General features: G+C 39.4%; 1 protein-coding gene and 1 long non-coding RNA gene across 7 annotated transcripts; one reads left to right on the top strand and one right to left on the bottom strand.

Moving 5' to 3' along the window:
- Positions 1-480: 480 nt before the first annotated feature.
- On the top strand, positions 481-1,878 carry LOC134293722 (uncharacterized). The gene is made up of 2 exons (XR_010000683.1): positions 481-576; positions 1,465-1,878. It is a non-coding gene; the product is annotated as an uncharacterized LOC134293722 (long non-coding RNA).
- Positions 1,879-4,259: 2,381 nt separating this feature from the next.
- Positions 4,260-21,208, bottom strand: LOC134293850 (basic proline-rich protein-like). Of its 6 annotated transcripts, none has more exons than XM_062962762.1 (17): positions 21,061-21,208; positions 19,615-19,635; positions 18,162-18,254; positions 17,471-17,587; positions 16,705-16,731; positions 14,686-14,715; positions 13,118-13,141; positions 12,236-12,262; positions 11,385-11,456; positions 9,338-9,385; positions 8,100-8,132; positions 7,871-7,903; positions 5,496-5,519; positions 5,375-5,407; positions 5,253-5,292; positions 5,105-5,142; positions 4,260-4,500 (listed from the first exon to the last, which is right to left on the bottom strand). In XM_062962762.1, the coding sequence occupies exons 1-15, from the start codon at positions 21,118-21,120 to the stop codon at positions 5,260-5,262; spliced, it is 675 nt and encodes a 224-aa protein (XP_062818832.1). In that variant the 5' UTR covers positions 21,121-21,208; the 3' UTR covers positions 4,260-4,500; positions 5,105-5,142; positions 5,253-5,259. The 6 variants fall into 6 exon arrangements, 5 of the variants coding, with proteins under 5 accessions (XP_062818832.1, XP_062818831.1, XP_062818833.1 ...); XM_062962761.1 differs by having other exon boundaries at positions 5,257-5,292; positions 21,061-21,207; XR_010000815.1 differs by lacking the exon at positions 13,118-13,141 and having other exon boundaries at positions 5,257-5,292; positions 21,061-21,207.
- Between the last annotated feature and the right edge of the window lie 883 nt (positions 21,209-22,091).

Here is a 22,091-nt window from a genome sequence, read left to right as displayed (position 1 = left end):
TCAGGATTGCAGTGGGAAGTGTGGACCTGCTTCTGGCCAATGAGATAATCAAGTAGGATTGTTGTTGTTGTGCCTTCAAGTCATTTCAGACTTTGGATGAGCCTAAGTCTAAAACTGAGGGTGGGGGCCAGGTAAATGGCCTTGGAGGGCCGCATCCGGCCCCCGGGCCTTAGTTTGGGGACCCCTGCCTTAGAGTCTGTGGTTGGTCTAAAGTTTTTCAGGCCTTTTCCACACAGCTGAATAAAACCCCACGATTTCTGCTTTGAACTGGAATATATGGCAGTGTGGACTCAGATAACCCAGTTCAAAGCAGATATTGTAGGATTTTCTGCCTTGAAACTTTGAGTTATATGGCTGCATGGAAGGGCCCCAGTGGGCCTCCGTAACAAGCAGCAATCCCAACCCTAAGCAGCTTCCACAATGCACAATGATAATTCCAATTCTATTGTCATAGTTCAATTCCAAGGAGTCTTGGAATTTGAAAGTTTAAGAGAACTATTTAGAATTTTTAGCCAGAGAGACCTAGCACCTATCAAGCTACAAAATCCTGATTGCCATTGGATGCTGCCATTGTGGGTAATGTGGAATCATATAGCACTATATTTATCTAGTTTAAATGGCCCTGAGTCTTCAACACTGAGACTACTATACTATACTGGCTCACATTCACTAACCAGATTTCACCAATAAAGCAGAATCAATATTAAAGAAAAGAAGATCTAGTGCAGTAAGAGTAAGAAGGAACTAAACTTTTTGTCCTGTTTCTTGATGAGGATATTGTCTAAATTGAGTTTTTTTTTATTCCAATTAGCATTGACCCAGTGAACCTATATTTTTAACATTGCCTTAAAACTTCACGTAAGCATTATCTAGCATTACATTTTCTCCATACTTTCCAATGATTTTCAGGCTAAATAGCAATCTCCTAGAAGAGCGATGACATTCTGTTTTAAGTGGTACATTTGTTAACACGTTCACTGATTTTAAGTTTGCCAAAATAAGTCAATATTGGGTAATTGTTTTCAGAGTTATTAGCACCCCTATTAAAGTGATCTAGTGCATACAATATGGTGGGGAATATTTTTGACTATTACCTTCAGGGTCACTTTTCAAAAGATCATATACACCACATTTTTGTTTTCTTAGATGCAATCTATTTGGCATGGGCACCTGATTTTGATGTTCCAAAAGCTGTTAAAACTAAACAAGTAGCGTTATTCTATCTTGTTTATTTAATGTCTTTCATTTCTGTTTATCTTTCCACTTTGGCAACAGATTGTAATTTATTTAAGATAACATGTAACCTTTTACACAAGCAGTTTATGCAACTCTGCTATTATGTTACAGATCTTTGTTTTCATTCATTTATGTTATCTCATATCATATCTCATTTTTGCTTCCTCTTGGCTTTGCTATCTAAATCATATTTAAATCGGATAAAATGTCTTTCTTCTGTGTACTCAGGTTATGCCATTTTCTGAGCATAAGAAGTGCCTAGCCAGACCATGCCAAAGACCTATCCACTAACTGGTCCACCATTCTGTTTCAACACAGATTGTTCTTCAACCAGTGTGACTTATAGAACTCCACAAGAAAAATGTTGATACAATCAGACTGCCAATGATTATTTAGCAACCAATAAAAGGAACTATCCAAGGTGCTGATCTCTGTCCTCCAAGCTTCAGGTCTCTTTAAGGAGGATGAAATGTGCTGAACCCTATTTCTAAAAATTATGACCAAAACTGAACTCCCACTAGAAACCAAAATGACTAACATGAGTTTGTCATATTTTGGGAGATATTGTAAGACAATATGATTTATTGAAAAACACAATGCTTGACAAAAAGGAAGGTCATAAATAAAAGAGGAAAACCTCAATACAGGTGGATAGACTTAATCAAAGACTCCATTGTTGTGAGTTTGCAAAACCTGACCAGAGCAGATGACCTCAACTTTTAGAGTTATTTTATTCATAGAATGACCATAAATCAAGGCTAACATCACAAGAAGGAAGAACAACGGAGGTGCTAATTTTGCAGCATCTCAATCACGGTGACTTCAGGATCAACCGGAGACCAGGAATAGCTCTTAGTGATAGCTAGAACCCAGACATTTTAAAGTAGATTGGACTGTGTTTGGAATAGTTTCCCAAGCTCTGTACTGAATATGTGAGGAAATACTCCACTGGCATTCAAAAATTGTTATTATTATTATTATTATTATTATTATTATTATTATTATTATTATTATTATTATTATATACCCTGCTTTGTCTCCCCCAAGGTGGCTCATTGTTAACAACAAATGAGGGTTGTAGTCCAAGAAAAGAATGTTCCCCAAATTTGGTGTGAAAAAGGAAAACACAAACCTTTTCACTCTGATTTGAATGCTATACTAAATGCAGAGCTATACACTTTTAATTTTTTTCAATCTAGATCTATTTTAGTCTTGTTTTCAAGCCTAGCTATCCGAGAGAGAGTTTTTGTCACTTCGGTGAATTATCTTTATAAGGAACTGAACAAAGGATTGTTGGTTCTTCTGGAACTTTCAGGCTGAATCTACACTGCCCTATATCCCAGGATCTGATCCCAGATCATCTTGTTTTCACAGATTATCTGGCAGTGTAGACATATAATCCAGTTCAGAGCAGATACTCTGGGATCAGATATTGGGATATAGGGCAGTGTAGATCCAGCCTCAGTGGCTTTCAGTGCCATCAACCATGGTATCTTTCTGGGCTGCTTTTCTGGTTTGCAACACGAAGGTGGTGCTGAAGGTATCCTACTCAACCATTGGCCTGTAAAGTCTCTCAGGTGCAGTTTTGTCCCTTATGTTATTTAACATATATATGAAATTTCTGAAAAAATATTCCTAGGGCCTGGTTCCAGTAGTGCAAACCAAAGATGTTGAAAATAGTGACACCTTTGGTGTTATGGCACACATTACTTCATGTATAATAATTTGTATTAAAATGTATTATGAATCCATTCAAGGGTTGGTGGCTAAGAAGTGGCATGCATCCTAAATTATTCTAAGCAGGTGTGTGAATGTGAAGCTATGTTCGCTTTCTCCCGTTGAAAGCCCAATACAGACACTGCATTGATCATGGGTGGCTTAAGGCATTTAGTTGTTGTAGCAAAGAGCAAGATGGCAACCACTATCATACTATGTGCAAAACTGGTCAACTGGACTGACAGTTGACACAAAAATCTCCACCAACACCATCTTGAAGACTTTTGGCCTCTACTACCTGAGACAACTGTCTCATTTTGCCTTACGATGTTAGGTAAATCCCCTGATGGCTCTGAAGCCCATCTGTTCTCAGAAATTCAGAGGAAAGCAATAGCAAACTACCTCTGAGTCTTCCTTGCCTAAGAAAATTCAATAATATTTATGGAGTCACCATATATCAACAGGCAACTTTAAGGTTAATACCCTATTTGATGGGTGTTTGGTTGTTCAATACTGTTTCTAGTAGATAGAATTTTCTTGCTTTCATTTAAACTATAGCCTTTAGCATCTGGTATTCATCCTACAACTAACAGGTGTTTAGCTTCTGAGATCAGATAAAATCTGGTGCCTTCAAATATTTAGGTCTGCATCTTTACCTTACAGTTCAAGAAATGTATCACTCATATAAAGACTAACACAAGATCTTTTGCTAGCTAGGATAGAGCAGCAAATGATTTTCTCCCCTACTCCACAAGTTGTTTAGTATCCCAAGTAAGTCATTATATTTGGTTCAGGGTACAGTAAGATTAACCACCACATCGATGGATCAATTTGCCTGTCATGCGCTGCTTCCCCTCCACTTTCAGCACAGAGACAAAACACAATCACTTCCGGCCAGGATCCATGCCAAAAGAAGAGAGGAAGCAGTGCATGTTGCCACCGCAGCAACATAGGAGCCTTTCCATGTTGCCTTACCAGCAATGTGGGGAAGCCAGGCAGTGACGCTTCCCCACATAGAATGAGGGGGAAGCCAATTTGCATGATGTGGGGTGTAGAACGATGAGTTCTCCACACACCCCACTAGGAGCATGTGGGGCGAATGTGGGGCGAATCTATGGGCCTTTATGATAAGGCCGTAAATTAAATTACTACCAACTTGCTGGCCTTTGGTAACAACCCATGTCTAATGCCTGAATAATCTATTGTAGGGCAGCCCTGGTTTGTGTGGGTGCAGCCAACTTTGGACCTGATGGCAAGGCCACCACTATGCCTCAGTCCAGCATGGAAAGAAATTAGGACTAAAAAAATTTAAAGAAACAATGTTTTGCCACATTTTTTATTTTTATTCCTGCAAATCAATTCATATCTCCCTGCAATCCTCTAATATAGGATTCCATAAAGGCACCCAAAATCAAAAGAAGAATTACATCAGAACAAAAAGGCTCTCAATGGTTTAGGACTTGATTAGTAAGAAAAATGTGCAGTAGGTAGCTGGGAATCATAGAAGCTGGTGTTGTCATTGTTTTTCAGCATCTTCAGGTTGCAGATCTAGAAAAATGAAAATATGCGAAAATATAGATGAGATTTATTTGCTTCTACACCACATTTCAACACAGCTGCTGATTGATAGTACATGACACACAGCTACTTCCGTAGGGCTCCGTGCTGGCTGCGTTGGTGAAGTGTTGTATGACAGAGAAATCTGAACACAGAAGACTACTCATGTTCAGATTTAAAATCATAGGAAGAGTGTGGGATGATGGCAGAAAGGTATGCTTTCTGTTGTGTGATGGGAAGAGGGTGCTGGAGGTAATGCAGGGTGCTGGGCAACAAATTCATACCAATGTCCGCCAGATTCCCCACATCGAGGACCTCTATGTGATGAGGCCTTAGAACTCACTGCAGAGGTAGCTTCCATGTCAGACAGAAAGAAGCAGTTCCAGTCTAGGTAGGAACAGCTTTATCTTCTGGATGTGTCAGATTAATAGGTTTTTTGGTTTGATTTGGTTCAATTTATGAGCAGTTGCAGGAAATTAAAATGGAAATGGAAAGAGATTGAACTTTATTTAAAAATACTGAAAGTGTGAGGTGACCTTGAGAGATACGTGCATTCTCCGCTGATACGAAGATAACAACCCTCTTCTTCACTCACCTGTATTTTCCTGGATGAGATGTTCAGCTTTGTGATGCCTGAGAAAACAAAAGGTAGCCAACCAGTTCAGAGAAAGTGCAAAACAATGCAAAGATTGAGGTTCTTGATGCCATTTGACAATAGAAGTGATCTCAAAATGACTACTTACTTACTTCTTAGGGTTGTGGGGTAGGTTCTACCTGGGAAGGCTACAAAAAGGGAAACAATTAGTTATTCATATCACAACATCCTAAAAACCATGCAAGTCTCTTGTATGAAAGGAGCACTCACTAGAGTTTTGTTCCCTGGATTTCCCGGAGGAAGCTACAATGAGAACAAGCAAAAGAATGAGTCCTCCTATCCCAGGACCATACTAAACATGCAAATCAGTTTTTGGGAAAGGAATACTCACTACAGTACTATTTCCTGGAGGAGGCTACAAGAAAAAAAAAAAAGAATTATTCTTCTCATAGCAAGTGTTATGTGTCAGACCAGAGTGTAATTCCAAGTACTTTTGCTGCCAAACACTGACTAGAGTTAAATTCTATGACTCATTCTATATTTTATATAGACTTAGTTAAATTAAATTTCTATTTTAGCTACAAAATTTCAAGTCTTAAAAAACTAAAAATTACTCGTAATTGGTAATTTAGTTGTTACAAAAGAATACCACAATGCCTGTTGAAAACTGTGTGAATATACTTTGAAGTAAATCAGGCTCCATCGATAAACTTTGGCGGACACTCAAGAATGTAAGTGCAGTCAGTCTTTCTTGCTCCATTGGGCTTCTTATGTATGTTTTTAAATGTTTCAGAGTTGAACATGACTTCATTTGTAGCTGTTGACACTGGCATTCATTGTAAAGTTCTGTACACTTGTTCAAGTTGGATTTTAAATGGCCATAATTAATAGGGAGGAACTACTTCCCTGAGCCTTGTAAACCTTTCTTGAAGCTGACTGCAAAAGAAATCTAGAAATGGATGTACACATTTAGACTATAATATTCCATCATTATTGGTGAAGTTGGTTTTACAAGCCTGCCTTGAACAGATGCGAGGAATCTTAACTTCTCCACCCATAAACTGAATGCCTTCAAGATATTGACACACTGGTGGAAGAAATTGACTTGTGGTGTAGAAAATGGGAAAAGATTCCACCTGCAGAAAAACCATCAAATGCACTGGAAGCATATTTTGTTTGTGAAAGACACAGGTGTTTTTTTTTCAAATGTAAAGAAACTTCTTCAGATTTCTGCAACATTGCCAGTGTCAACAGCTACAAATGAAGTCATGTTCAACTCTGAAACATTTGAAAACATAAATAAGAAGCACAATGGAGCAAAAAAGACTGACTGCACTTGCACTTTTGAGTGTCCCCCAAAGTTTATCGATGGAGCCTGATTTTGCTGTGTTTAAGATCTCCGGAAATTATTTCACAGAATCTCTTTGGTTTGTTGACATGTCACTCACTTCAATATATAGTGCCCATGTAGAAGTGCCCTGAGCCCTACACAAAATCTACTAGATTTTTTTAGCAGCCGCATCACATTGTTAAACATGAGCCAACAATGTGATGCGGCTGCTAAAAAAGCCAATGGGATTCTGGCCTGCATCAATAGGGGAATAGCATCTAGATCCAGGGAAGTTCTATTCTATCCCCTCTATTCTGCCTTGGTCAGACCACACCTGGAATACTGTGTCCAATTTTGGGCACCACAATTGAAGGGAGATGTTGACAAGCTGGAAAGCGTCCAGAGGAGGGCGACTAAAATGATTAAGGGTCTGGAGAACAAGCCCTATGAGGAGCGGCTTAAAGAGCTGGACATGTTTAGCCTGCAGAAGAGAAGGCTGAGAGGAGACATGATAGCCATGTACAAATACGTGAAGGGAAGTCATAGGGAAGAGGGAGCAAGCTTGTTTTCTGCTGCCCTGCAGACTAGGACACGGAACAATGGCTTCAAACTACAGGAAAGGAGATTCCACCTGAACATCAGGAAGAACTTCCTCACAGTGAGAGCTGTTCGACAGTGGAACTCTCTCCCCGGGGCCGTGGTGGAGGCTCCTTCCTTGGAGGCTTTTAAGCAGAGGCTGGATGGCCATCTGTCGGGGGTGCTTTGAATGTGATTTCCTGCTTCTTAGCAGGGGGTTGGACTAGATGGCCCATGTGGTCTCTTCCAACTCTACTATTCTATGATTCTATGATTCTATGATTCAGTCAGCAATGGAATTTCCAACTCAGATATTGTATGTCACACATGTCAAACACATGGCCCATAGCATCATGAATCCAGTCCACCATATAATTTTATGTGGTTGTGAGGCTTTCAATGCAAGGGCAACAGAGTTACATTTATACATTCCTACAATTACAACTAGCTCTTTGAAGGCAACCATAGGGCTGATGTAACCTTCAGTGAGAATGAGTTTGATACCCCTGATATATGTAGTATGGGTATATAATGCACCACCACAGCCAAGACTGATAGGAGATAGACTCCCAGGGATTATGTAGTGCAAATGAAGAAAATCAAACTATGCAAGTGGGACCCATCTCTCCCCACTCCTGGTGCAAATAGCAAAATGCACTTAGCCAGTATTTTCCCAGATGTCATACCTTTTTTTAGACTGAGGTCTACTGAGCTAATACAAACAAGGTCAGTGAGCCAAATGGAGTCTTCCTCTACAGTAGACAGCGGTTAAAATTTGGCCATAATGACAGTAAGGTCTAATGGCAAAGCTCACTACACTATGAAGCACTGAAGTCTGTTGGTGTAAAAGAAATACTCACTGGGGATACATTTTCTGGATTTTCCTGAGGAGGCTACAAAAGAATAAATGAAAAAGGAATTATTTCTATCACCAGCGTGGCATGGAACATGGGAGTCTGATTTGTGTAAAAGGGAGATGCATTGGGAATGCAGTCCCGGGATATTCCTGAAGGGAGTACAAGAATAAAATGGTTTATATTTCAGGATAATAGAGAATACACAAGTTTTTTGTGCAAAATAAATACTTACTGGAAATTCGTTTGCAGGATATCCTGGAAATGGCTAAAAAACAGAAGGCATGGATCATTCTTATTTCACAGTAACATGAGATTTGCCAAGTTTGGGAAGTTCACATTCACATGGTGATATTATTTCAGATGTTACAAAAGAAAAGGCTGAAATTATTTCCTTATTGGAACAATGCTTATTCAGACATCTTTCAGTGAAAAATAAAAACTACATGATGGCCCTTTCACACTACACGATTGCAGTGCTTTGATTCCATTTCAACCCTCTAGGCATTTATAGAATCCAGAAATTTGCAGTTCATAGAATCATAGAGTTGGAAGAGACCTCATGGGCCATCCAGTCCAACCCCCTGCCAAGAAGCAGGAAAATCACACTCAAAGGGATATTTAGAGTTTTCAATCAAAGAGGTCTAGATACTTGTCAAACTACAAATCCCAAGATTCCATCAGATACCATGATGGCAGCTAAAGTGGAATCAGAGTGTTATGTTTAGTGTGAAAGGCCCGAAGAAAGGGTGGAGATGAACATCCCATTATCTTGTCATGGGGTAGGGAAATGCATCAGGCATAAGGGATCCTTTCAAAGCCTAAAAACTGTGTTCAGCTTCAGGATAAATTTCTAATTCAGAATTCTATAAGAGTGGCTAGTTCTTTGAGTAGAAAGAGAATACTCACATATTGTGGAAAATCCTAAAAGTGGAACAAAAACTGGCATTCATATTTTAACAAAAGAACTAAATTTGAAGTCCCACTGATAAGTCCTCTTTGTGAGTAAAAAACAGAGAGTAAAATAAATAAAGCAATTCCTCTTTCAGGGATTTCCTTTCTGATTTTGTCTGAAGAAGTTAATAGGGAGAAATCAAGTATTATTTGAAGGCTATATGTCTGGAATGTTGCATCAGCTACTAAATTATATTACATTGTTTCACCTTACAAGTTTTTAATGGTAGTTCTTTTAGCTGGGAGCCAACATGGTTTGAGAGTTGACTCTAGAGACCAGGATTCAAATTGTCACTAAGTAAAGAAATGTACTGGTGACTTCAGACAATTAAGACTCTCTCAACCTCAGTAGAATGCAAAGGCAAAAAATCTTGTCAAAAAGCCTTTCCAAGAAACTTCTTATGGTTGCCATAAGTCAGAAGACACTTGCTGGCCCACAACAACCAGTTTCCTTAGCTATACCTATCATTCAAGGCATAGAGATAATGGAAGCAGATAAATCAAACTTGCTATACTCACAGGGCGATTGAAACCAGGGCGAAAGTGGGGAGAAAAGCCAGGATCAATCTACAGAAAGACAGAAAAAACATTGACCCTTTTAGGCCCCTTCCACACAGCTGTATAAAATCCACATTGAACTGGATTGTGCCAGTGTGAATTCAGATAACCCAGTTCAAAGTGGATTATCTGTGTTGATATTATGGGTTATATGGCTGTGTGGAAGGGCTCTGAGTTTCCATTTTAAAAAGTGAAATACCACTGAAGGCAAGCATGTGTGTGGATGTAATAACTTTCCCAATGTGCTTTATAAAACATTTTTCTGTAGATCTTTTTCCATGCAGAGATTTTGACCACTATTTGGACCTCCCAAAGAGTTTGGAGGAAAATTCTTTACAGAAGTTTTCTGTATATGAATATTTTTTTCACGCACAAAACAGTCCCAATTTTCAGAAGCATGTGTGGTTATTGTGCAAAAATGTTGAGAGTAATGGTATAGTGCCATTATCCAGGCAGAGGCCACAAGGAGGCGCTAGACAGAGAATGATAGTCCATTTTATGGGAGGAAAGGAAGTTGAAGGAATAAAACCATTTTCCCCTATTTTCCTGTTATTTCCTCCACCCATGTCACTGTCATGGAAATAACCCTCATTTATGAAAGGGGGGAGGGGAGGGGGAATAACCTGCAAAAATGGGGAAAATGGTTTCCCTCCTTCAACTCCCCCCCCCCCCCACCCACCCATTAACATGGACTGTCCTTTCCTGTCTAACACTCCCTTTTGGCCTCTGCCTTGATAATGGAACATTACTAGAGTATTTACATACAACTCATTGTTTTGGTTTTGCCTTTTGTACATAAACTGTTTGTTTCTGTAGTGGCCTTTTCATGCAAATTGCTTATTTTCTGCAAAGAACACTATTTCTGTGCACAAAATACCCCAACTTTCCGATAAGACACAATTTTTTTCTGTTAAAAAAGTGTTTTACACAGTAAAGCCTGTGTGTGTGTATGTGTATGATCTAGCCCATTTTTATGCATGTAATAATAGATTCTGTGGGCCCCGGTGGCGAAGTGCATTAAAGCACTGAGCTGGAGACCGAAAGGTCCCAGGTTCAATCCCCGGGAGCGGCAGGAGCGGCCGCTGTTAGCTCCAGCTTCTGCCAACCTAGCAGTTCGAAAACATGCCAATGTTCCCGGCGGGAAGGTAAGAGCGCTCCATGCAGTCATGCTGGCCACATGACCTTGGAGGTGTCTACGGACAACGCTGGCTCTTCGGCTTAGAAATGGAGATGAGCACCAACCCCCAGAGTCAGACATGACTGGACTTAACGTCAGGGGAAAACCTTTATCTTACCTTTAATAATAGATTCAGAAAAATACTGTTTGTGTAAAATTGGCATGTTTTGCACAAACTTCACACTGTGTATTTCTGTACATACTAATTTTATAAAACACTAAGAATGGGTGAATATTGTGCAAAATTTCTATCTCTGGATTATTCTTCCTGAATGGGGTTTTACAAGTGTTGGGAAACCATTTTTTAACAGAAAAACAAATAATAATGTTCTTTTCCCAGCTATAATAAATAGTGGACTCTTATGTAAATATATGGGGGATGGAGGAGGATCTCTTTGTTGTTTCTGCTGAACCTTTCAGCAGCTTTCAATATCATTGACCATGATATCCTTCCTGGGCACCTTGCTAGGTTGGGACATGGAAGATTTGGTTTTAAGATGGTAAGGTGTCATGGCTTCCTGGAAAGGTGTTGGATGACTCCCACTTGACTCTGTGTCTGTTGGCCTGTGAAATCCCTTGGCTGATGGTTTTGTCTCCCATGTTATTTAAGATGGGCATGACACCACTGGAAAAAAAGTGGTTGGAATTGGTATTTCATTATCATATGCATGTTGCCATTGCTTTTCAATTGTGTTTGTTGCAAACTGTGATGTGATGATTATGAAGATGACAATAACAATAAGGCTTTTTGTACATATTCTGTCATCTTCAAAGCACAGACAGTTCAGTTTGAATAATTCAAAATGGCAGATACAATACAACCATACTCACGAGACCAGGAGAGCCAAAGCCAGTAAATCTAGGAGGAGGAGGAGGAGGAGGAGGATAGTAGTGAGGTCTACCCTAGAGAAGAGAAGAGGGAAATCAAGTGACCTTGCTTGTTTGTCTAAGTTTGTTAATTTCTTTAAAAACTCATGGGAAATGAAGCATGCAACTCTCCAAGTTTCTGTGATACTTTTGGTTTTTCATCTTATTATAACTAACACTTGTTTGTGGACAGGATTCATGCACAGTTGACCCTCCACATTTGTGGCTTTGACTTTTGATTAAAACATTATCTCTAGGAGTCTATAGGTCCTCCACTGTGACTCTGTAGTCAACTTCTTCCAGGCATGCTAGAAGATTAGAGAGAACACCTCTCTAGGAACCTCTAGGCACTCCCGTATGACTCTGTGGTCAGCTTTCAATTGAAGTTGACCATAGATTCATACTGAAAGAACTAGAAATTCCTAGAGAAATATTTGATAGGAGTTTAAATTCTTTGATTTTCACTTTCAAGGGGTTCCTTGGCCATTAACCTCAGCAAATGTAGAGAGTGACTATTTAATTTCAGCCATATCCCAAAAGGTTGCTGTTTTTCAGGAGTGGGAATCACGTTTCTCCTCCTGATCCTGGTGAACTACATTTTCCACTAGCATTAAGATGCATAGTCATGGTGAGGAATGCTGGATACTGTATGTCCAGAAAAAGGGGTATGACTCTTACCCCTGAGTAAAATCAAGCAAACAAACAAACACACACACACACACACACACAGCCCCTTCATAGGGCTCCAATAAATTTGCCATGAGAACAGAGAAAGCTGTGTGAATATTATATTTTGTTCCCCCAGTAATCCTTACCCGTTCATCTCCAGCACCGAAAATGTCCTTTTAAAAAATAATAAGAGCAAAAAATCAGGGCTCATTCAGTAGTCCCAAAACTATCCCTTAGGATTACTAAGCATTACTTAGTACATTACTCACATTTACAGAATTTGTAGACACTTAAGCTATCTACTGATATATTTTACTAGACCCATCAACTCAGATATCAACTATCATGAGATGTACAATTCAAGTATCTCATTTTGAATACTTTAAGGTGGAATTCTTCCAAAGAATTCTGTTTTCCAATTATGTCCTCATTTCCAAATTGTCTAAGGTGGATTTAACTAACAAAGTAAAACTCTTCAACAAATCCTTGCCTAGTTTTTGATTTTAAAATATTCCAGTGCTTTGGAAATATCGATATTGCAAATTTAAATCTGGTTGATAATGGTTTACTAAACAGTTAGTGAATGAATACTAGAAAGAGTAGTGAACTGATGCTATGCATCTTTGCATACAAGAAAAAGATATAATGCATGTTAGTAATGTTTCTAATGGTCTAATTTAGGAGAAGAGCTCGGAAAAGTCACTTTCTTGTGCTACAAATTTCACAGTTCCTCAGTAACATGATACTTGGATTATTGGCTTGAGTTTCTGGGAATTGTAGTCTGAGGCCCTTTCTACATTGCCATATAAAATCCAGATTATCTGCTTTGAACTGGATTATATGGCAATGTGGATTATCTGATTTGATAATCTGGATTATATGACAGTGTAGAAGAGCCTGAGTTTGCCAGTCTATTACTACAACACAGTGGCTGAAATCATTTCTCCGCATTCAGTCAAAATTCAAGATCAGTGTTCAACCCTGGGATCACACAACTCAACCAGAGAAAATGTCTTCCATATACTTACTAATATCCACCCCAAGATATCAAACTATAAGAAGAAAGGCAAAGGTTATCCAGACTGATACGTTTTCTCCTTCGCTAGTTGCTTTCAAAATACAATATGTTAGCAGCAAACAATCCATTGTTCCAGATCTCTGGACAACTTTTTCTATCTCTTAGTGCAGTGTTTCTCAGGCCCTTTCTACACTGCAATATAATTTGGGTTGTCAAATCAGATAATCCACGTTGTCTGCTTTGAACTGGATTATTTTAGTTTTCACTGCCATATAATCCAGTTCAAAGCACATAATGTAAATTTTCAGGAGGGGCATCAAACTCGAATCCTCTAGATGTTTTGGACTTCAGCTTCCACAATTCCTGATTGACTGGGATTTCTGGGAGCTAAAATCAAAAACATCTAGAGGAGCAGAGATTGAGAAACACTGCCATACTGCATAAACTGGAGATTTGTGGCACTCTACTAGAAATATAAATCTATGTAAAGTTGGTCCTCACTAGCAAAAATGATTTTTTCCTTGTTGAAGGAAATTAATGAAAACTGCCATTTTCAAAGGTTAGTCGCAATATCTGCTTTGAACTGGGTTATCTGAGTCCACACTGTCATATATTCCAGTTCAAAGCAGAAAATGTGGGATTTTATTTAGCTGTGTGGAAAGGACCTTAGGCCCCTTCTAAAGGTAAAGGTTTCCCCTGATGTTAAGTCCAGTTATGTCTGACTCTGGGGGTTGGTGCTTATCTCCATTTCTAAGCCGAAGAGCCGGTGTTGTCCGTAGACACCTCCAAGGTCATGTGGCCGGCATGACTGCATGGAGCGCCTTTCCTTTCCGCCGGAGTGATACCTATTGATCTACTCACATTGGCATGTTTTCGAACTGCTAGGTTGGCAGAAACTGGAGCTAACAGCGGTCGCTCATGCTGCTCCTGGGGTTTGAACCTGTGACCTTTCGGTCTGCAAGTTCAGCAGCTCTGTGCTTTAACACACAGGGCTCCTTCTACACTGTCTTTATATCCCAGGATCTGATCCCAAGTTATCTGCTTTGAACTGGATTATATGAGTCTCCACTGCCATATAATCCAGGATAAACAGATAATCTGAGATCAGATCCTGGGATAAAGGGCAGTGTAGAAGGCACCTTACAATATTTTGCTCTGTTTCTTGAACCTGTCTTAGCTTCAAAGAATGGAAGAGATTTCTGGGATCTTCCAGACATGAGAAAAGCTTCTGACCTAAAAGAGTTGGGACAGGGATGCAAACCCAGGGTCCTTATACACTGCCGTATAATTTAGAATATCTAGGCAGATAATCCACATCATCTGCTTTAAACTGGATTATCTGAGGCTACACTGCCATAAATTCCAGTTCAAAGCAGATAATCTGGATTTTATACAGCTGTGTAGAAGGGGCCCTAGATATGTCTACACTAGATTTAATATAATTTCATACCACTGTAATTGCCATGGCTCAATGCTATGGAATCTTGTGTTTTGCCTTTAGGCGAAGCACCAGCATTCTTTGGCAGAGAAGGCTAAAGATGTTGTAAAACTACAACTCCTAAGCTTCTGGATACTTACCGGCAGTGGAAACCAATCGAAGAAACTAGTCTATGAAGGAAACAGCACAGGTTATTCGAATTAGAATTTACATTGAAGGACCATTTCTGTTTTTGCAATGGGAATGCATCCTGATTTTTACCCCTGCAGGGCTGTGTCCATTATTTCTTATCATGCTGACAAAAAAAAGCTAGAGATCTTTCCACACTGCACAGTTATAGCACTATGATTCTCCTTTAACCATGATAGCTGAATCGTATCAAACCTTGCAGTTTTCTGACTGTGAATTCTAAGCATCCCTTATGTTTTTATGGACTCTTGATGAAAAATGTTATTTTATGTATAGGAACCCCCTGCTTAGAGACTGCAGAACTGTCATAAGGTGGAATTAGTTGAAAAGTGGAACCTTGGGGTTTCTAAGCTTGCAAACACATTTGGCCTCTGAAAAAGTATACTGTGGCATGCAAGCATGACATCCTAAGGAAGCCTTAGAGGCAAGAAGAACTGATGAAAGAGGAGATCCCTTGTTAAATTAATGGAACTTCTCTGTAATTTGGAAGCACTGAAAGAGTGCTTTGTCAAAAAAGAAGGCTCCAAAGGCAGGGGAGCCTATATTAAATAGTAATGTAATTGGTTTATGTATTCAGTTTCACAGTGTAATAGAGCTAATAAGGTAATGAAAAGTTAGGAAGGATTAAAAGAGTGATATGCAGGGAGTGAGTGTTGTTGGTGGGATGTCTGATGGAATTTAAATAAAGTTGTGAATTAGAGTTGATGACAAAAAAATAGTAGAGAGATGGGATAACTAGATAGAGGATGAAGGTGTGAGTGAATGAATGTAGGAATAGGCTGAAATAGTCCATCAGTTAGGGTTAGGGTTGAATATGTCGTGTTTAAGGTTCTGGGTATTAAGGACAGGATATTTATACTAAATAATATATAAAATAATTAATCTGTCTTATATTCAACATCAGTTAATAAAGTATTAATTTGGAACAGGAATCTGCTTATTATTCAAAGGGCTAGGAACTAGAGTAATGCCAAAAAATGAAAATAGTTGAAAAGTGGATTAGAAGGATTTTTTAGCTTGCAAATTCATGACTGAACACTAGATGGTGCCAAGATAAGCGAGAGAGAAAATATAGTGTGCTGAACAGTAGGCTTGTGCATAGATTCAGAGTGATCGGTCCCCTTCGGCCAATCTAACTTGTTCAGCTTGGCTAGATGGCTGTAACAGTAAAGGCTTAGCCGTTACATTTTTTCAATTGTAACAGAACTACGTGGCAGCTGATAACAGCTCCTTCTCTATTTGGCACCACATGACATGGAGAGCCTGTTGCATGCTGCTCGCACGGGGTTCTCCTGTGATCCCTGTCTGTTGGGCCAATAAGCATAGAAGAATGCTGTGACATGTCTTTCTTACTGCTTCCTTAACCATGTCGCTGAAACCCAGACTTCCTTGAAGGCAAGAAAGGAATGGGTCCCAGGAAGGATGCTTCTTTAACCCTGTTCTTCAAACCCAGACTCCCTTGCACAGAAGATAGGAAAGGGTCCCGGGAAGGGTGTTCCTTAACCCCATTGCTCAAACCCAGGCTCCCTTGAAAGGAGGAAAGGAAAGAACTCCAAGAACAGAAATGGGAGCCTCGTAAGTTCCCCATCCCTGCCAATGGGCCAGATCTTCCTGGATCTTTTGGCGATCTAGCCAAAAAAATTTTTTCACAGTAGTTGATTTTCAAGACTTCTGAAAACAGATCTAGGTGCCCATCGAAATTTGGACACCAAAAATAGATTGCCCTCTAGCTGAATTGCACAAGCCTACTGAATAGATTTTGGACTGGTTTTTTAAACTTGTCTATGACAATGATGACTTTCCTTATGTTTGTCTGTTATATGTTGCACTGGCCACAATGTGGCTGAATTAGAAGCAACAATAGAACAGGTTCTAAAAACATGTCAGTTGCAGGGGCATTGAAATCAGGGAGACAATCTGTGTATCCTAGCACATTGAAGTACACTATAGGTAAATAAAATTTATTTTACCCATGACCATCTTCTTTCGTTATCACCCTAGAAACAGAGAAACAGAACAATGTTATTAGCTCTTCCATATCAGATCTGAACCTTCCATAGAGAATTCCCTTTGCTTTACAGACACTGTATAGCCATTTCCACTCATGCCAACTGGACATCATTTCCAAGGAAATCTCTTTGGAATCAGCATTTAAAGAAGGCTGCTTTGGATATGCCAATTTTGTCATCCCTTGTAGTTTCATCTCAGGCATTAGTTTCTCATTGGATAGATACAATCAATGCACACTTCCATAGAATCATAGAATCATAGAATAGTAGAGTTGGAAGAGACCTCATGGGCCATCCAGTCCAACCCCCTGCTAAGGAGCAAGAAATCGCATTCAAAGCACCCCCGACAGATGGCCATCCAGCCTCTGCTTAAAAGCCTCCACCACAGCTCTTTCTCCTTCCAGATATATGAATTCACATTCTTAAAGAAAGGGAAGTAAACTCAGAATCAGTTCAAGTGGCAGACGTACACCTGTACAACTTAGATGCAATAAACACTATTTAAATAAATACAATGGTTGTATTTAGACATCATAAGAAGCCATACTTGGTATTAGGAAAGACCTTTGGAGGCTGGTTGGTTCTCACTTCAGTGTATAGTGTCATCCGAATGGAGCTCATGTGCATTTCTACACATGAGCTACACATGAGAGGAATTGAACACAATCTTGTTTCCAAAACAATGACAATAAGATGTAAATAGGCAAATCCTATATCTCATACTCACTGAGTAAGGGTAGGCAGGGCGCGCATAGTTAGGAGGAGAGAATTGAGAACCATGGTGTCCAGGAGGTGGTGGAGGAGGTTGAGGTTTAGGCTGAAACCCTTCATCATAAACAGAGGCCTTCAGTAGAAAAGAGAGAAATGTGTTTTCCCCCCCTGTATTGGTACAATATTTAAATATTTATATGCCATATTTCTTGACTAAGATCTGAATGCTGGCCTCCAGAATTCTAATTCAACTCTCAAATCATTATACCACACTGGCTCTCTGACTGTGTGATTCTCAATGACACATGGTTAACATTGGGTTGTACAGGAATTAACATGACTTTGGTCTAGGGTTACTAGGTTAATTCTATCCCAGGGACTGAGATTACAAAAGAAAAGGAGTCCTGGGAATGGTGAGATTACATAGAGTAGGTCTGACAATGTTACAAAGAATGGCACTTGATGCTTTCATTAGATATGACACATTGAATATCAAACAGAGCATGCCATTCAAATCCAAATGGCCATGTATAACAAATGAGAAAAATGTGCACACACTTTTCAAGGCATGATTGTTCCCTCTGTTGCTTGTGGCCCAGAAAAGGATGCAGATCCTGAGGTCCGAAAGCCCTGCTTGGGTCAAATGAGAACTAGTCTGTTAAAAAAGGGATGTGGCACAAAAGAACACAGAAAAGGGTCATACTCACTGGAGGAGCAGGATATCTAGGAGGAGGTGGTGGAGGATATGGATGAGGAACAGGGTACCCTGGACCGATGTGTCTGTCATAGACGGAATCCCCCTAGAGAAATTAAAAGTGGCATTCACTGATCCTGTTGGTTTCTACCTGTTCATGTCCATTGGAGATACTTCCCTACAGCGGATTTGGAGAAACAATTATTTTTCTGTGGCATTATCCTGCAACTCCCATCTGCCCCATCCAAAATGGCCAATGGGAAAGGATTATGGAAATTGTAGTCCAGAAAACATAGTCTTTGTGACCAACATTCACATTAAAGGAAGTAATGCTGCTAGAAATTAGGGGTGTGCATGTATCGTTTTGTTGTACCTGATTAGGGGGAGTCAGGGGATTTGGCTACCAAAGTGCTTAACTCAGACTTTCCTGTAGCATTGTTTAATGCACTGTATACTCTTTAATCCACACTGCAGCACACGTTGGGGACATGTGTTTTGAGGTCATCACAATTTTAAGTTGGCTTGGAACTGCATTAAATGGTCTGCGTAGATGGATCCTGAGATACCCTGGAACTTCACTCCAACTTATAGACATTTTCTTCTTCCATCTCCTCCTTTGGAGCTGGTATCTGATTAAGTTTAGTATGTAAAGCCACTCATATACATATCCAAAGAAAGTCAAGCCTGATTATTTTTTGTGCTAGACCCTGTGTATGGGAGATATTTACTTCTTGGTTTTAGAAAGGCCTGAAACAATCAATGGACTGATGTACAGAGAATATTTTTGTCGCATTCACATAGAAGCAAAGAAGCACCACTGAAAGTCAATCTGTTTGTGCACAAAGTGCAGCTTGGCGCTGTCCAGATACAGTAGAGTCTCACTTACCCAAGACTCGCTTATCCAACGTTCTGGATTATCCAACATATTTTTGTAGTCAATGTTTTCAATATATCATGCTATTTTGGTGCTAAATTCATAAATACAGTAATTACTACATAGCATTACTGCATATTGAACTACTTTTTCTGCCAAATTTGTTGTCTAACATGATGTTTTGGTGCTTCATTTGTAAAATCATAACCTAATTTGATGTTTAATAGGCTTTTCCTTAATGCCTCCTTATTATCCAACATATTCACTTATCCAACATTCTGCTGGCCCGTTTATGTTGGATAAGTGAGACTCTACTGTATTTCGGACTTGAGTCTACAAGTCAGACTGATCAGGGAGGAATTATATAAGTGGAAAGTATCTTTTGTTTCATGTACATAAAGCTGGGTGCTGAGTAAATGGAAAGCATTAGCATACAACCACTTGTGAACTACTGTATAGTTTGCCAGTTATACATTGAAAACCATGTGTAGCATGAAATTATGGGGAATGTGTTAACTGAACTGCATCATATAGACTGACACCGCCCATCAAGAAAACTAAAAAAGCTACAAAATGTGTTTCTTATACTCACACGGGGTGGAGGAAAATAACGCTGGAAAAAAGAAAGATAAACAAGTTAGTCTGTCAGTTGTGATGATATAATGGTTGGTCTGACTGTTAAAGCATAATAATAAAGGCACAATGAAACTTTTTTTAAAAGCAGTCTCCATTATCAGTTAATCAAGCTACCCTACAATGTAAAGTCATATCATATGTGCAAGTGTTTGTGTATATTTGTGTGTGCCTTCAAGTTGCCAATCCATTTCTTACAGTTCCATGAATTTATATTTGTTTTATATTTATATTTTATTATATTTTATTTTTTCAAGGCAAGCAATACTCATTTTGCCATTTACTTTCTCTAACAAAAATATCTTTTAACACCTGGTTTTCTGTAATGGTTTCCCATCCAAGTATTAACCAGGCCTGATTCTACTTAGTATCCAAGTTCAATAGGTATTGGCACCTGCAGGACATTAGGCTTGACACATTCAGACTATGGCCAGAGATCCACATAGGCTTTTACTGCCATCATGTGGCAACTGACAGATATATATATATAGGGACTTAAATGGTCTTGAGTCATTTTAGAAATGTTCTTGCTATGGCAATGTCTCGGCAAACAACACCGTTTCAAAGAAAGATTTATTCGCACAAAATGTGCACTGAGTAGTTTTGTATTTGTAGCAGTATTTTCTGTGCATACAACGGCCTATTCTGGGCAGAAAAAACTATTTTTCATATGCAAAAATACCCTCATTTTTAATGCAAGTCAACCACATGGGAATTTTGCATGTCCCTAATTGAAACATGTGTATACAGAAAACAGCTCTTTCTGCACAGAAAGTAATATTATTGTTAGTAATGTCATATTCTGCACAGGAGAGGAATTTTCCATACAAACTTGCACAACTTTAGTGCAGAATAAGTCCCAGACTGGATAGATTCCTCTCATCAGAGTTTCTCAACAGAGAACATATATCTTGAAGATATATATTATACATACGTGTATATATATTTTCAAACATTCTTTCTATCCCTAGTAAGAAAGCAGCCATTCCAAGAGAAGTAACTTTTTTTGCTAACCAATTCTCTCAATGCATTTAGCATTCCTATTAGTTTAAACTTCAGTTGAGCATTCAGAAATACAATGTAGGCACCCAAAGAAAAGGGACAGGTGGGGTTCCCAAGGAAATGTGAACACAGCAAATAGAAGTATTCTAGGTGTGAACGATTTCCATTATCTCGCATTCTGTGATGCTAGAAAGTTGGGGACTGAAATAAAATGACCTATTTGGAGGGCAATGCCCTCATTTCTCTCTCTCTGCCATTTCCTTGCTTTTGGCACTGATTTCGACGAGACGTCAACATGATCAATTAAATCCATCCCATCTCTGGGATTGCTACACACCATCCCCACCACCCCAGTATCCAAAACCGATGCTATCTTTCTTCCAGAAGTCAGTTTCAACCTCACCTGTGCATCGGTACAATGTGCAAAGGCCATGAGAATGGCCACCACAAATGGGAGCTCCATTCTGGAAGCGTCCAGGCCTTCTTTCTCTGGGATGAAACAATTCAAAGTCTAAACTTTGATGGTAGAGAAATACCAATTTATTGCTCTCTTTCCAAAAGCCACACTCCCCAAACGGAAAGCTTCCATTGAGACTGTTGCCAAATTCATCTTATCAGGAAGAAAAGGTCACAAAGATTAATCCAAGACAAAGATGGTCTTTGTGGAAAGTCCTCTTCCTTTCCGAGACTCGTTGCAACATGGTCCTGAGTCTTCTTCTCACAACAGAGATTTGGCAGGAGACATGTTTTGAACAGATCTTATCAGTCTCAGCCAGAAAAGCAAGATAGTTTGCAGAATTTCCTCCAGGTGATCTTCTTAATTTCTATGAGAAGGCCACCATTCATTCCTCAGATCAACAATGTATCAGCATTGAGAGGGACAAAAACTATCTCCTGGAAAATCATATTTTTGGCATTTCCTGCTATTGGGAGAATCACATTGGTCGAACGTGGTGGTAACAAGAAGCTACAGATGGGATAATTTTTAATGACTGTTTGTTTACTGATGGGTCTATAAACCATAATAAAACTGTAATAATATATCTGCTGAACTTGCGGACCAAAAGGCCCCAGGTTCAAATCCCGGGAGCGGAATGAGCGCCCGCTGTTAGCCCCAGCTCCTGCCAACCTAGCAATTCGAAAACATGCAAATGTGAGTAGATCAATAGGTACCGCTCCGGCGGGAAGGTAACATTGGCACTCCATGCAGTCATGCCGGCCACATGAACTTGGAGGTGTCTACGGACAACGCCAGCTCTTCGGCTTAGAAATGGAGATGAGCACCAACCCCCAGAGTCAGATACAACTGGACTTAACGTCAGGGGAAACCTTTACCTTTACCTTTTTTAATATATCTCCAGAGACTATTGAATGATAATTTTTCTGTTTTGTTGTGGGGATCTTGAAACAATCTCTACTGATAAAGCCACACTA

This window comes from Anolis carolinensis, unplaced genomic scaffold, assembly GCF_035594765.1.
Source record: "Anolis carolinensis isolate JA03-04 unplaced genomic scaffold, rAnoCar3.1.pri scaffold_10, whole genome shotgun sequence".
Taxonomy (NCBI): domain Eukaryota; kingdom Metazoa; phylum Chordata; class Lepidosauria; order Squamata; family Dactyloidae; genus Anolis; species Anolis carolinensis.
This window is presented reverse-complemented; position numbering and strand designations above follow the sequence as displayed.